We start from the raw sequence: 12,140 nt of genomic DNA, 5'->3' as shown, positions 1-12,140 counted from the left end.
ATTTTAGCTTACAAAACAGTAAGCTTTGATACAGTTGCAACTTGACTATTACCACATATAGTTTGTGATATTCAAATGAGCAAAACTATCTGAAGCACAATAAGCCAAACTGTACCCTTGTGAGATGCAGAGGGTTTTGTGTTGAATCATAATAGCCTACATGACAAAATATCAACAAACAATGAAGCAATTACCAAATAATAAGTGGTGCAAAATTGCTGTGGGCATGTGGAATGCTGACATGTAAGGAGGCATGCCTTCAGTTTGCAGAATGCTGTTACAGCCTTCAGCAGTAACCGCGAATAATTTAATGTTCATTGCAAAGGTTCTCATTACTCTCTCTCATGCTGTCTACATTCCCCTTCGCTTCTCTAATCCCCCAGTTCTTGTCTTCTGCGCACACACTGTGTTGTCTGTGTTATGCCACTCTAAATACTCAACCCACATGATGTGAGTATGAGCATCTTAATGTGGGAAAGGCTGACACAGAAAGCATACTTGAGTCTTGTTGGCACTTGTAAGAGAGAAACGTTTAATATTGTGGGGAATTCTGAAAATAAGGAAATTAAAAATTAGTAGACATTAAACCTCACGGTACTCTAACAATCATATACAGTGAAATATTTCATATAGTACCACATGATGCCAACAAAGCCATACAAGTTCAGGTATTAATTAAGAGCGTGTATACAGTTGTGGCCAAAAGTTAAGAATGACACATTAATTTTCAAAGTCTGATGCCTCAGTTTGTATGAGGGCAATTTGCAGATACTCCAGAATGTTATGAAGAGTGATCAGATGAATTGCAATCAATTGCAAAGCCCCCCAAAAATTTCCACTGCATTTCAGCCCTGCCACAAAAGGACCAGCTGACATCATGTCAGTGATTCTCTCGTTAACACAGGTGTGAGTGATGAGGACAAGGCTGGAGATCAATATGTCATGCTGATTGAGTTCGAATAACAGACTGGAAGCTTCAAAAGGGTGGTGCTTGGAATCATTGTTCTTCCTCTGCCAACCATGGTTACCTGCAAAGAAACATGTGCCGTCATTGCTTTGCACAAAAAGGGCTTCACAGGCAAGGATATTGCTGCCAGTAAGATCGCACCTAAATCAACCATTCATCTGATCATCAAGAACTTCAAGGAGAACGGTTTAAATTGTTGTGAAGAAGGCTTCAGGGCGCCCAAGAAAGTCCAGCAAGCGCCAGGACCGTCTCCTAAAGTTGATTCAGCTGCAGGATCAGGGCACCACCCGTACAGAGCTTGCTCAGGAATTGGCAGCAGGCAGGTATGAGTGCATCTGCACGCACAGTGAGGTGAAGACTTTGAGGATGGCCTAGTGTCAAGAAGGGCAGCAAAGAAGCCACTTCTCTCCAGGAAAAACATCAGGGACAGACTGATATTCTGCTAAATGTACAGGGATTGGACTGCTGTTGACTGGGGTAAAGTCATTTTCTCTGAGGAATCCCTTTTCCGATTGTTTGGGGCATCTGGAAAAAAGCTTGTCCGGAGAAGACATGGTGAGCGCTACCATCAGTCCTGTGTCATGCCAACAGTAAAGCATCCTGAGACCATCCCTTTGTGGGGTTGCTTCTCAGCCAAGGGAGTGGGCTCACTCACAATTTTGCCTAAAAACACAGCCATGAATAAAGAATGGTACCAACACATCCCCCGAGATCAACTTCTCCCAACCATCCAGGAACAGTTTGGCGATGAACAATGCCTTTTCCAGCATGATGGAGCACGTTGCCATAAGGCAAAAGTGATAACTAAGTGGCTCGGGGAACAAAACATAGATATTTTGGGTCCATGGCCAGGAAACTCCCCAGACCTTAATCCCATTGAGAACTTGTGGTCAATCCTCAAGAGGTGGGTGGACAAACAATACCCACAAATTCTGACAAACTCCAAGCATCGATTATGCAAGAATGCGCTGCCATCAGTCAGGATGTGGCCCAGAAGTTAATTGACAGATACCAGGGCGGATTGCAGAGGTCTTGAAAAAGAAGGGTCAACACTGCAAATATTGACTCTTTGCATCAACTTCATGTAATTGTCTGTAAAAGCCTTTGACGCTTGTAATTATACTTCAGTATTCCATCTGACAAAAATATCTAAAGACACTGAAGCAGCAAACTGTGAAAATTAATGTCATTCTCAACTTTTGGCCATGACTGTAGTGTATCACTGTCCATGGGGACAGCTGAACTTAAGCCATGTTTCTTCTTTCATTTTCCTTTTAGCAAATAGCAACCATCATAAATACATCCCTATTGGCCTTAGTGTTTCAAGGGACAGTCAGTGGGCCCATAATGAAATAGTCTAAAACAGAAGGCTAAGTGGCTGAACCCTGAAGGCACATTGGGTTAAGCCAGATATTGTCATTTCTATAACTGATATGCTTGTTTGTGCTATAAACCTTTTCATAACAATATCATAGCAATTCCCTTACATATGTCCCCAAATGTGAACCTGTCATCTCATACCAGATTACAATCTTTCCAGGAAGAACCATCACGTAGCAAGACTGGGCACAACAGATAAAGCACGCTGAATAATTTGGTACCAAAAAAAATTCGCCGAGATAAAAGACACATTTGTGAGGAAATACAAGTGCTACTGTGTGGAATGGTGCAATGAAGGGATGCCATAATCTTGAAGCATGCCATTGTATTATACACAAAGGACTGCAGTGCAATCAAATTAGCACATTACAATACAATGTCAATGTCTGACATAAACCTTAGTTTTGTGTTTTTTAAACGGTGTAGGAATAGTCTTGTCTCATTTGGCAGCAAAGTAAATAAGTATACAGTTTGTGCTTGACCCACTAAATGCAGGCATAAACATTCTACAATCAAAGCTCAAATCATTAAGACATATCAACTGTAATGCAAAAATAAATAAAAAAGTTAAATCATTTCATCTCCCCCCATTCTCAGTTCAGTGGATGCAGTAATTGAAATAATGGCTCCATGTGAATGACTGTTCATGTTGACAAAACTCCTCACTCAATGTAAATACATTATAGACAAGCCAGCCAAAGCACACATCTTGTCTAAGGGGACATCTCCCTAGTCCACAGTGACGCATCATTCATCCCTCATCAAAGAAAGCCTTGCCTTCACACAGCGAAGAGCAATGGGCACACCTCTGCCCAGTACCAAAATGTGAATGTCCAATTAGATGAACCACTCCTTCTTGCTCTCATCAATGGTTTCTGTGAAGGCGGGGTCATTGACAATGATGGCTGCATCGGCACAGTCCGCAGACTCCGCCCCTTTGGCCTCGTTGGTGTGGTAGGAGCCCTTGTGACGGAACATATGGCGAATCAGGAACACCAGGGTGCAGAGGATGGTGAAGATGACCACAGCAATGATACCTGCAAGTACAATGGACATTGAGGAACATGACCTTTAAAAACATCATCAACCCTGTATAGTCAGCGAGTTGGTTACTGCTCCTACTCACCTCCGATAACTGCAGAGTTCTGATCAACTCCATCCCGGCTGACTCTTTCCTCATTGAATGGGAATACAGCACCAGCTGAAAAAGTAAACAAAAACAAAATCTCAGCTACAAAATATCTCCGCCCCAAAATAATCCAACAATGCTAAAAAAAAATGTAAATGCTGTCACATGTTTTAGAGACAGAATATGTCAATTGTAAACTGGCACACTTTGACATCTATTAAAACAACTGGACAGGAGATGAACACCGAGTATACAAAACATTTCCATGACCGACTGACCAGGTGAATCCAGTTGAAAGCTAGGATCCCTTATTGATGTCACTTGTTAAATCCACTTCAAATCAGTGTAGATGAAGGGGAGGAGACCGGTTAAAGAAGGATCTTTAAGCCTTGAGAGAATTGAGACATGGATTGTGTGCCATTCAGAAGGTGAATGAGCAAGACAAAAAACACAAGTGCCTTTGAACGGGGCATGGTAGGTTTGTGTCAAGAACTGCAACGCTGCTGGGTTTATCACACTCGATAGTTTCCCGTGTGTATGAAGAATGGTCCACCACCCTAAGGACATCCAGCCAACTTGATACAACTGTGGGAAGCATTGGAGTCAACATCAGCCAGCATCCATTTGAAACACTTGACACCTTGTAGAGTCCATGCCCTGACGAATTGAAGCTGTTCTGAGGGCAAAAGGGGAGGGGTACGCAACGCAAGATTAGGAAGGTGTTCCTAATGTTTGGTATACTCTGAGTGTATAGCATGCAGTATATGCACAGTATGTGAGTCTATGGGGGAAGTAAGAGTGGGCTCAGAGTCAAAAGTGGCAGTCTACTCTTTTTTTCCAGCTGTCATCTCTGTGGGCACTAGTCCATTTGAGTGGATCCTGCAGCAAATGAATCAAATGAATCACTTAAAAAATCATACAATGTGATTTTCTGGATTTTTGTTTTAGATTCGGTCTCCCACAGTTGAAGTGTACCTATGATAAACATGTCAGACTTCTACATGCTTTGTAAATAGGAAACACTGCCGATTTTGCAGGTTATCAAATACTTGTTCTCCTCACTGTATCTCAGTCAATGTAAGTACATTTTTCTTCAATAAAGTAGCTAATCAGCAAAATCAGAGCTAGTAGGGGAAAAATCAAGTACTGGTTCACGAAATACTTAGTTTTTTGTTATTTTCACATACACACATGTACACACACACACAGTAGGGCAGGGATCGCAGATGCTTCTCACAGGGAGCTTTACAAAGGCTGATTTGTCACCTTTGGAGCACTATGCAAGGCTAAGATCAAATGATAAAAGGATTGTCACTCTTATTCTAATTTTTCATCTAAAATTCTATTTTGTCTTTTACTATCAGTGGTGTAAAAATCAATAACTGAAAAGATCAACCCACTACTACCATTAGGCCTAGCTGTAAGATAATTGAACTTGTTAATATTAATCCTTACCAAAGCAGTAGCACTAAAATGACTTATCTGACCTCTTGAAACCTCACATATGCCTCAAATAGGTTAAACATACAGCATAGTCACTGAGAGATGGAGTTTCATACCCTAGTACAGAGCAGACCATTCTCAGAGCAGGCAGGAGATGGATCTTGTGTTTCCCAGCAATATTTCTCATGTATCTGGAAAAGCTCACCCAGGATCAATACACTGACCCAGTAATAACCACCCTGTAGAGCTGTCCGCAGGAGCTAAACAGCACATGGGTTTAAATGGTACAATAGCTGGAGGAGAAGAAAAATACCACCATTAAATATAACGGCTTGACGTTACAATGAAATATCAGATCTCTTTGGAGAACTGAGTGGACCGCTGGTGCTGCCAGTTGACTGCTGACAATTCATCTACTATACACACTAACGGCCTTACAGTGCTTACCGTAAAAACACAGTATTCAAGGTGATGGAACAAGACGTAAAACCACAAGAATAGAATCCCATGACACTGTATGAATAAATGGTTCCATTGGCTGGACAATCAAAGTAGATAGATAAATACACAATGATTTACTGTACCTGAGTCCATGTGCCAGGGATCGTTGGCAGCAGCCATTGGTGAGATGGTGAGAGGAGACGCCCCACAGTTTGACTCCACTAGAATGCCCTGGGTGGTCACCGGGGCGACGATGCCAGACCTCAGTGCTGCCTTCAGAGGGGCGATGTTGTTGAAATGAACTCTGGACAGACAGCCCACAAACCCTGGAGTGTTGTACTTCTCTATGAGGACTGGGTCAATCTGGCCCGTTTCTGATCAAAACCAAGACAAATTAAATTAAAACATAACAGCAGTTCTGGATTAGATAGGAGTTCTTCCTTATGGTATCCCTGTCAACCTATGTGAAATGTATAGACCTTGAGTGTATCAGTGCACAGTAGAGCCACAGCTCCACTTGTGTGGAGCTGCTGACTGATTCTATCTGACCACTTAATACTGGTCTACCACCACGATGCACTACTACTCAGCACACTGCAATACTGTAAACCTCCCCAGTTTGATTTATGTTCACTGGAATCTAGCCTCTGGTTGGTGATCCTGTATCCCAATCCCTAGTCTCCCCCTACATTTACATTTACATTTAAGTCATTTAGCAGACGCTCTTATCCAGAGCGACTTACAAATTGGTATACATGACAGACAGGCAGCTACTGTACAAGCTCCTACTGCAGACATAGACTCCCAATAGACCAGGGAAAACAAAGTATCAAATTCTACTGCAATACAGTATTCTCCAAAGGTGGCAAAAGAAGAAGAATTTCACAATTTTAAGGTTACATGTAAGAAGGATGTTTCATATGCCCCCGGGTTTAAAAAAAAAATACAAAACACATCCTGTTTGGAACATTAGCCATGCATTGTGCCATTCATGATCTTTACTTTTGAGAACACATCCCAATACCTACAGGAAGAAAATTCACCATCTTAAACCAATGATAAAACTACAGTGGCAAGGTTTGTTAAAAGCAACATAGGCCTACCCTACAGTATATCCTGTATAGGAAATGCCAATCTAAAACAAATCTTGCAACCACAAATCACAAGGTCAAGGTTTACAATAAGTCTCCCCAATACCTATGTATTTAGTGTAGTTACAGTTATGTTGTTATCCAAAACACTATGCCACCTCAAGTTAGTCAAATACAGAAGAGTAGTACCTTTATGCCCTGTTGTCCTCCCTGAATGTAGTGATGCTTGCTCTGCCTCTACCTTGCAGACCCTCTATCCACAGCACAAGTCCTTGCCTTATACAGTGCTACCACTGGCCACGGTACACCTGTCCATGTCAATGATCGTCTGTACACCTGTCCATGCCATGATCGTCTGTCTGTCTGTCTATGATCGTCTGTCTGTCTGTCTATGATCGTCTGTCTGTCTGTCTATGATCGTCTGTCTGTCTGTCTATGATCGTCTGTCTGTCTGTCTATGATCGTCTGTCTGTCTGTCTATGATCGTCTGTCTGTCTGTCTATGATCGTCTGTCTGTCTGTCTGTCTGTCTGTCTGTCTGTCTGTCTGTCTGTCTGTCTGTCTGTCTGTCTGTCTGTCTGTCTGTCTGTCTGTCTATGATCGTCTGTCTGTCTGTCTGTCTGTCTGTCTGTCTGTCTGTCTGTCTGTCTATGATCGTCTGTCTGTCTGTCTGTCTATGATCGTCTGTCTGTCTGTCTGTCTGTCTATGATCGTCTGTCTGTCTGTCTATGATCGTCTGTCTGTCTGTCTATGATCGTCTGTCTGTCTGTCTGTCTATGATCGTCTGTCTGTCTGTCTATGATCGTCTGTCTGTCTGTCTATGATCGTCTGTCTGTCTGTCTATGATCGTCTGTCTGTCTGTCTATGATCGTCTGTCTGTCTGTCTGTCTGTCTATGATCGTCTGTCTGTCTGTCTATGATCGTCTGTCTGTCTGTCTATGATCGTCTGTCTGTCTGTCTATGATCGTCTGTCTGTCTGTCTATGATCGTCTGTCTGTCTGTCTATGATCGTCTGTCTGTCTGTCTATGATCGTCTGTCTGTCTGTCTATGATCGTCTGTCTGTCTGTCTGTCTATGATCGTCTGTCTGTCTGTCTATGATCGTCTGTCTGTCTGTCTGTCTGTCTGTCTATGATCGTCTGTCTGTCTGTCTATGATCGTCTGTCTGTCTGTCTATGATCGTCTGTCTATGATCGTCTGTCTGTCTGTCTATGATCGTCTGTCTGTCCGTCTGTCTGTCTATGATCGTCTGTCTGTCCGTCTGTCTGTCTATGATCGTCTGTCTGTCTGTCTATGATCGTCTGTCTATGATCGTCTGTCTGTGTCTATGATCGTCTGTCTATGATCGTCTGTCTGTGTCTATGATCGTCTGTCTATGATCGTCTGTCTGTCTGTCTGTCTGTCTGTCTATGATCGTCTGTCTGTCTGTCTGTCTGTCTGTCTGTCTGTCTGTCTGTCTGTCTGTCTGTCTGTCTGTCTGTCTGTCTGTCTGTCTGTCTATGATCGTCTGTCTGTCTGTCTGTCTGTCTATGATCGTCTGTCTGTCTCTCTGTCTGTCTGTCTATGATCGTCTGTCCGTCTGTCCGTCTGTCTGTCTATGATCGTCTGTCCGTCTGTCCGTCTATGATCGTCTGTCCGTCTGTCTGTCTATGATCGTCTGTCTGTCTGTCTGTCTGTCTGTCTGTCTGTCTGTCTGTCTGTCTGTCTGTCTGTCTGTCTGTCTGTCTGTCTGTCTGTCTGTCTGTCTGTCTGTCTGTCTGTCTGTCTGTCTATGATCGTCTGTCTGTCTGTCTATGATCGTCTGTCTGTCTGTCTATGATCGTCTGTCTGTCTGTCTATGATCGTCTGTCTGTCTGTCTATGATCGTCTGTCTGTCTGTCTATGATCGTCTGTCTGTCTGTCTATGATCGTCTGTCTGTCTGTCTGTCTATGATCGTCTGTCTGTCTGTCTGTCTATGATCGTCTGTCTGTCTGTCTGTCTATGATCGTCTGTCTGTCTGTCTGTCTATGATCGTCTGTCTGTCTATGATCGTCTGTCTGTCTGTCTGTCTGTCTGTCTGTCTGTCTGTCTGTCTGTCTGTCTGTCCGTCCGTCTATGATCGTCTGTCTGTCCGTCTGTCCGTCTATGATCGTCTGTCTGTCCGTCTGTCCGTCTATGATCGTCTGTCTGTCCGTCTGTCCGTCTATGATCGTCTGTCTGTCCGTCTGTCTGTCTATGATCGTCTGTCTGTCCGTCTGTCTGTCTGTCTGTCTATGATCGTCTGTCTGTCTATGATCGTCTGTCTGTCTATGATCGTCTGTCTGTCTATGATCGTCTGTCTGTCTATGATCGTCTGTCTGTCTATGATCGTCTGTCCGTCCGTCCGTCCGTCTATGATCGTCTGTCTGTCCGTCTGTGATCGTCTGTCTGTCCGTCCGTGGTCGTCCGTCCGTCCGTGGTCGTCCGTCCGTCCGCCCGTCCGTGGTCGTCCGTCCGTCCGCCCGTCCGTGGTCGTCCGTCCGTCCGCCCGTCTGTCGTCTGTCTGTCTATGATCCGTCCGTCCGCCCGATCCGTGGATCGTCCGTCCGTCCGTCCGTGGATCGTCCGTCCGTCCGCCCGTCTGTCTATGGTCGTCCGTCCGTCCGTCTGTCGTGGTCGTCCGTCCGTCCGTCCGTGGTCGTCCGTCCGTCCGTCCGTGGTCGTCCGTCCGTCCGTCCGTCCGTGGTCGTCCGTCCGTCCGTCCGTGGTCGTCCGTCCGCGTCCGTCCGTCCGTCCGTGGTCGTCCGTCCGTCCGTCCGTGGTCGTCCGTCCGTCCGTCCGTGGTCGTCCGTCCGTCCGTCCGTGGTCGTCCGTCCGTCCATCCGTGGTCGTCCGTCCGTCCGTCTGCGTCTGTCCGTCTATGGTCGTCTGCGTCTGTCCGTCTATGGTCGTCTGTCCGTCTATGGTCGTCTGTCCGTCTATGGTCGTCTGCGTCTGTCTATGGTCGTCTGCGTCTGTCTATGGTCGTCTGCGTCTGTCTATGGTCGTCTGCGTCTGTCTATGGTCGTCTGCGTCTGTCTATGGTCGTCTGCCTGTCTATGGTCGTCTGCCTGCCTGTCTATGGTCGTCTGCCTGCCTGTCTATGGTCGTCTGCCTGCCTGTCTATGGTCGTCTGCCTGCCTGCCTGCCTATGGTCGTCTGCCTGCCTGCCTGCCTATGGTCGTCTGCCTGCCTGCCTGCCTATGGTCGTCTGCCTGCCTGCCTGCCTGCCTATGGTCGTCTGCCTGCCTGCCTGCCTGCCTGCCTATGGTCGTCTGCCTGCCTGCCTGCCTGCCTGCCTATGGTCGTCTGCCTGCCTGCCTGCCTGCCTATGGTCGTCTGCCTGCCTGCCTGCCTGCCTGCCTGCCTATGGTCGTCTGCCTGCCTGCCTGCCTGCCTATGGTCGTCTGCCTGCCTGCCTGCCTGCCTGCCTGCCTGCCTGCCTGCCTGCCTGCCTGCCTGCCTGCCTGCCTGCCTGCCTGCCTGCCTGCCTGCCTATGGTCGTCTGCCTGCCTGCCTATGGTCGTCTGCCTGCCTGCCTGCCTGCCTGCCTATGGTCGTCTGCCTGCCTGCCTATGGTCGTCTGCCTGCCTGCCTGCCTGCCTATGGTCGTCTGCCTGCCTGCCTGCCTGCCTATGGTCGTCTGCCTGCCTGCCTGCCTGCCTATGGTCGTCTGCCTGCCTGCCTGCCTGCCTGCCTGCCTGCCTGCCTGCCTGCCTGCCTGCCTATGGTCGTCTGCCTGCCTGCCTGCCTGCCTGCCTGCCTGCCTGCCTATGGTCGTCTGCCTGCCTGCCTGCCTGCCTGCCTATGGTCGTCTGCCTGCCTGCCTGCCTGCCTGCCTGCCTGCCTATGGTCGTCTGCCTGCCTGCCTATGGTCGTCTGCCTGCCTGCCTGCCTATGGTCGTCTGCCTGCCTGCCTGCCTGCCTGCCTGCCTGCCTGCCTATGGTCGTCTGCCTGCCTGCCTATGGTCGTCTGCCTGCCTGCCTGCCTGCCTGCCTGCCTGCCTGCCTATGGTCGTCTGCCTGCCTGCCTGCCTGCCTGCCTGCCTGCCTGCCTGCCTGCCTGCCTATGGTCGTCTGCCTGCCTGCCTGCCTGCCTGCCTGCCTGCCTGCCTGCCTGCCTGCCTGCCTGCCTGCCTGCCTGCCTGCCTATGGTCGTCTGCCTGCCTGCCTGCCTGCCTATGGTCGTCTGCCTGCCTGCCTGCCTGCCTGGTCGTCTGCCTGCCTGCCTATGGTCGTCTGCCTGCCTGCCTATGGTCGTCTGCCTGCCTGCCTGCCTGCCTGCCTGCCTATGGTCGTCTGCCTGCCTGCCTGCCTATGGTCGTCTGCCTGCCTGCCTGCCTGCCTGCCTATGGTCGTCTGCCTGCCTGCCTGCCTGCCTGCCTGCCTGCCTATGGTCGTCTGCCTGCCTGCCTGCCTGCCTGCCTATGGTCGTCTGCCTGCCTGCCTGCCTGCCTGCCTATGGTCGTCTGCCTGCCTGCCTGCCTGCCTGCCTATGGTCGTCTGCCTGCCTGCCTGCCTGCCTGCCTATGGTCGTCTGCCTGCCTGCCTGCCTGCCTGCCTATGGTCGTCTGCCTGCCTGCCTGCCTGCGGTCGTCTGCCTGCCTGCCTGCCTGCCTGCGGTCGTCTGCCTGCCTGCCTGCCTGCCTGCGGTCGTCTGCCTGCCTGCCTGCCTGCGGTCGTCTGCCTGCCTGCCTGCCTGCGGTCGTCTGCCTGCCTGCCTGCCTGCCTGCGGTCGTCTGCCTGCCTGCCTGCCTGCGGTCGTCTGCCTGCCTGCCTGCCTGCGGTCGTCTGCCTGCCTGCCTGCCTGCGGTCGTCTGCCTGCCTGCCTGCCTGCGGTCGTCTGCCTGCCTGCCTATGGTCGTCTGCCTGCCTGCCTGCCTGCGGTCGTCTGCCTGCCTGCCTGCCTGCGGTCGTCTGCCTGCCTGCCTGCCTGCGGTCGTCTGCCTGCCTGCCTATGGTCGTCTGCCTGCCTGCCTATGGTCGTCTGTCTGTCTGCCTATGGTCGTCTGTCTGTGATTGTCTGTCTATGATTGTCTGTCTGATTGTCTGTGATTGTCTGTCTGTCCATCTGTGATCGTCTGTCTGTCAGTCAGTCAGTAGGTCCATTTACCTCTGTATCTGCCTCGCTGCCAGCTAGTAGTCTATTTGTCTTCCTGCCAATACATCTATCAATCTCTCTGTTTGTTTTCCTGTGTGTATACCTGTCTGTCAGCCTGTCTATGTACCTGCCAGGGTGTCTACGTGCCTACAGCCTTGGTTAGCCAGCGAGCTCTGAATATGAATGCACCCCGAGTGATTCAGTCCACCTCCTTTCCCTACCTTCCCCACAGCCAGACCAGAGAAAACATGGAGAAAATATGATGTCATGGATCAGTGAGCTAATGCATTCACCGCACGGCTCAGAGAAAACCTGGATGTGCGTACAGGAGTGCAAGATGGGGGATCAGGATCGGGCCTCTGTGCTCCCTCCCTCCCTGAGGATGATGTCAGAGATCGGTGGGCCTGTTGTTAATGTATTCACAGAGTGCAGCAGCAAAGCACTCTAGGGAGTCGTAAGGCTTTACAAGCCAGGCAGAATGGGGCATTCTACTGTTCTCAGAACAGGACCAGTGTACTGGTGTCCCACCACACCACATCACATTCTTAGAGTTCCTATTCCATCCCTCGTCTGGTTACAGAATACTGTTGTG

The 12,140-nt window shown here is 48.9% G+C and overlaps 1 protein-coding gene across 3 annotated transcripts in view; it reads right to left on the bottom strand.

Moving 5' to 3' along the window:
• Positions 1 to 2,063: 2,063 nt before the first annotated feature.
• Positions 2,064 to 12,140, bottom strand: part of LOC124010225 (contactin-associated protein-like 2) — a 72,312-nt gene continuing 62,235 nt past the window's right edge. For 2 of the 3 annotated variants that reach the window (XM_046322661.1, XM_046322660.1), the window contains 3 exons: positions 5,504 to 5,734; positions 3,474 to 3,548; positions 2,064 to 3,384 (listed from right to left, as the gene is read on the bottom strand). In XM_046322661.1, coding sequence (XP_046178617.1) covers positions 3,185 to 3,384; positions 3,474 to 3,548; positions 5,504 to 5,734 — 506 coding nt within the window. In that variant the 3' untranslated portion in view covers positions 2,064 to 3,184. Of the gene's footprint in view, positions 3,385 to 3,473; positions 3,549 to 5,035; positions 5,213 to 5,503; positions 5,735 to 12,140 lie in introns of all 3 variants that reach the window. The other variant, XR_006834392.1, reaches the window with a different exon arrangement.

The sequence above is a fragment of the Oncorhynchus gorbuscha genome, linkage group LG22, assembly GCF_021184085.1.
Source record: "Oncorhynchus gorbuscha isolate QuinsamMale2020 ecotype Even-year linkage group LG22, OgorEven_v1.0, whole genome shotgun sequence".
Taxonomy (NCBI): domain Eukaryota; kingdom Metazoa; phylum Chordata; class Actinopteri; order Salmoniformes; family Salmonidae; genus Oncorhynchus; species Oncorhynchus gorbuscha.
This window is presented reverse-complemented; position numbering and strand designations above follow the sequence as displayed.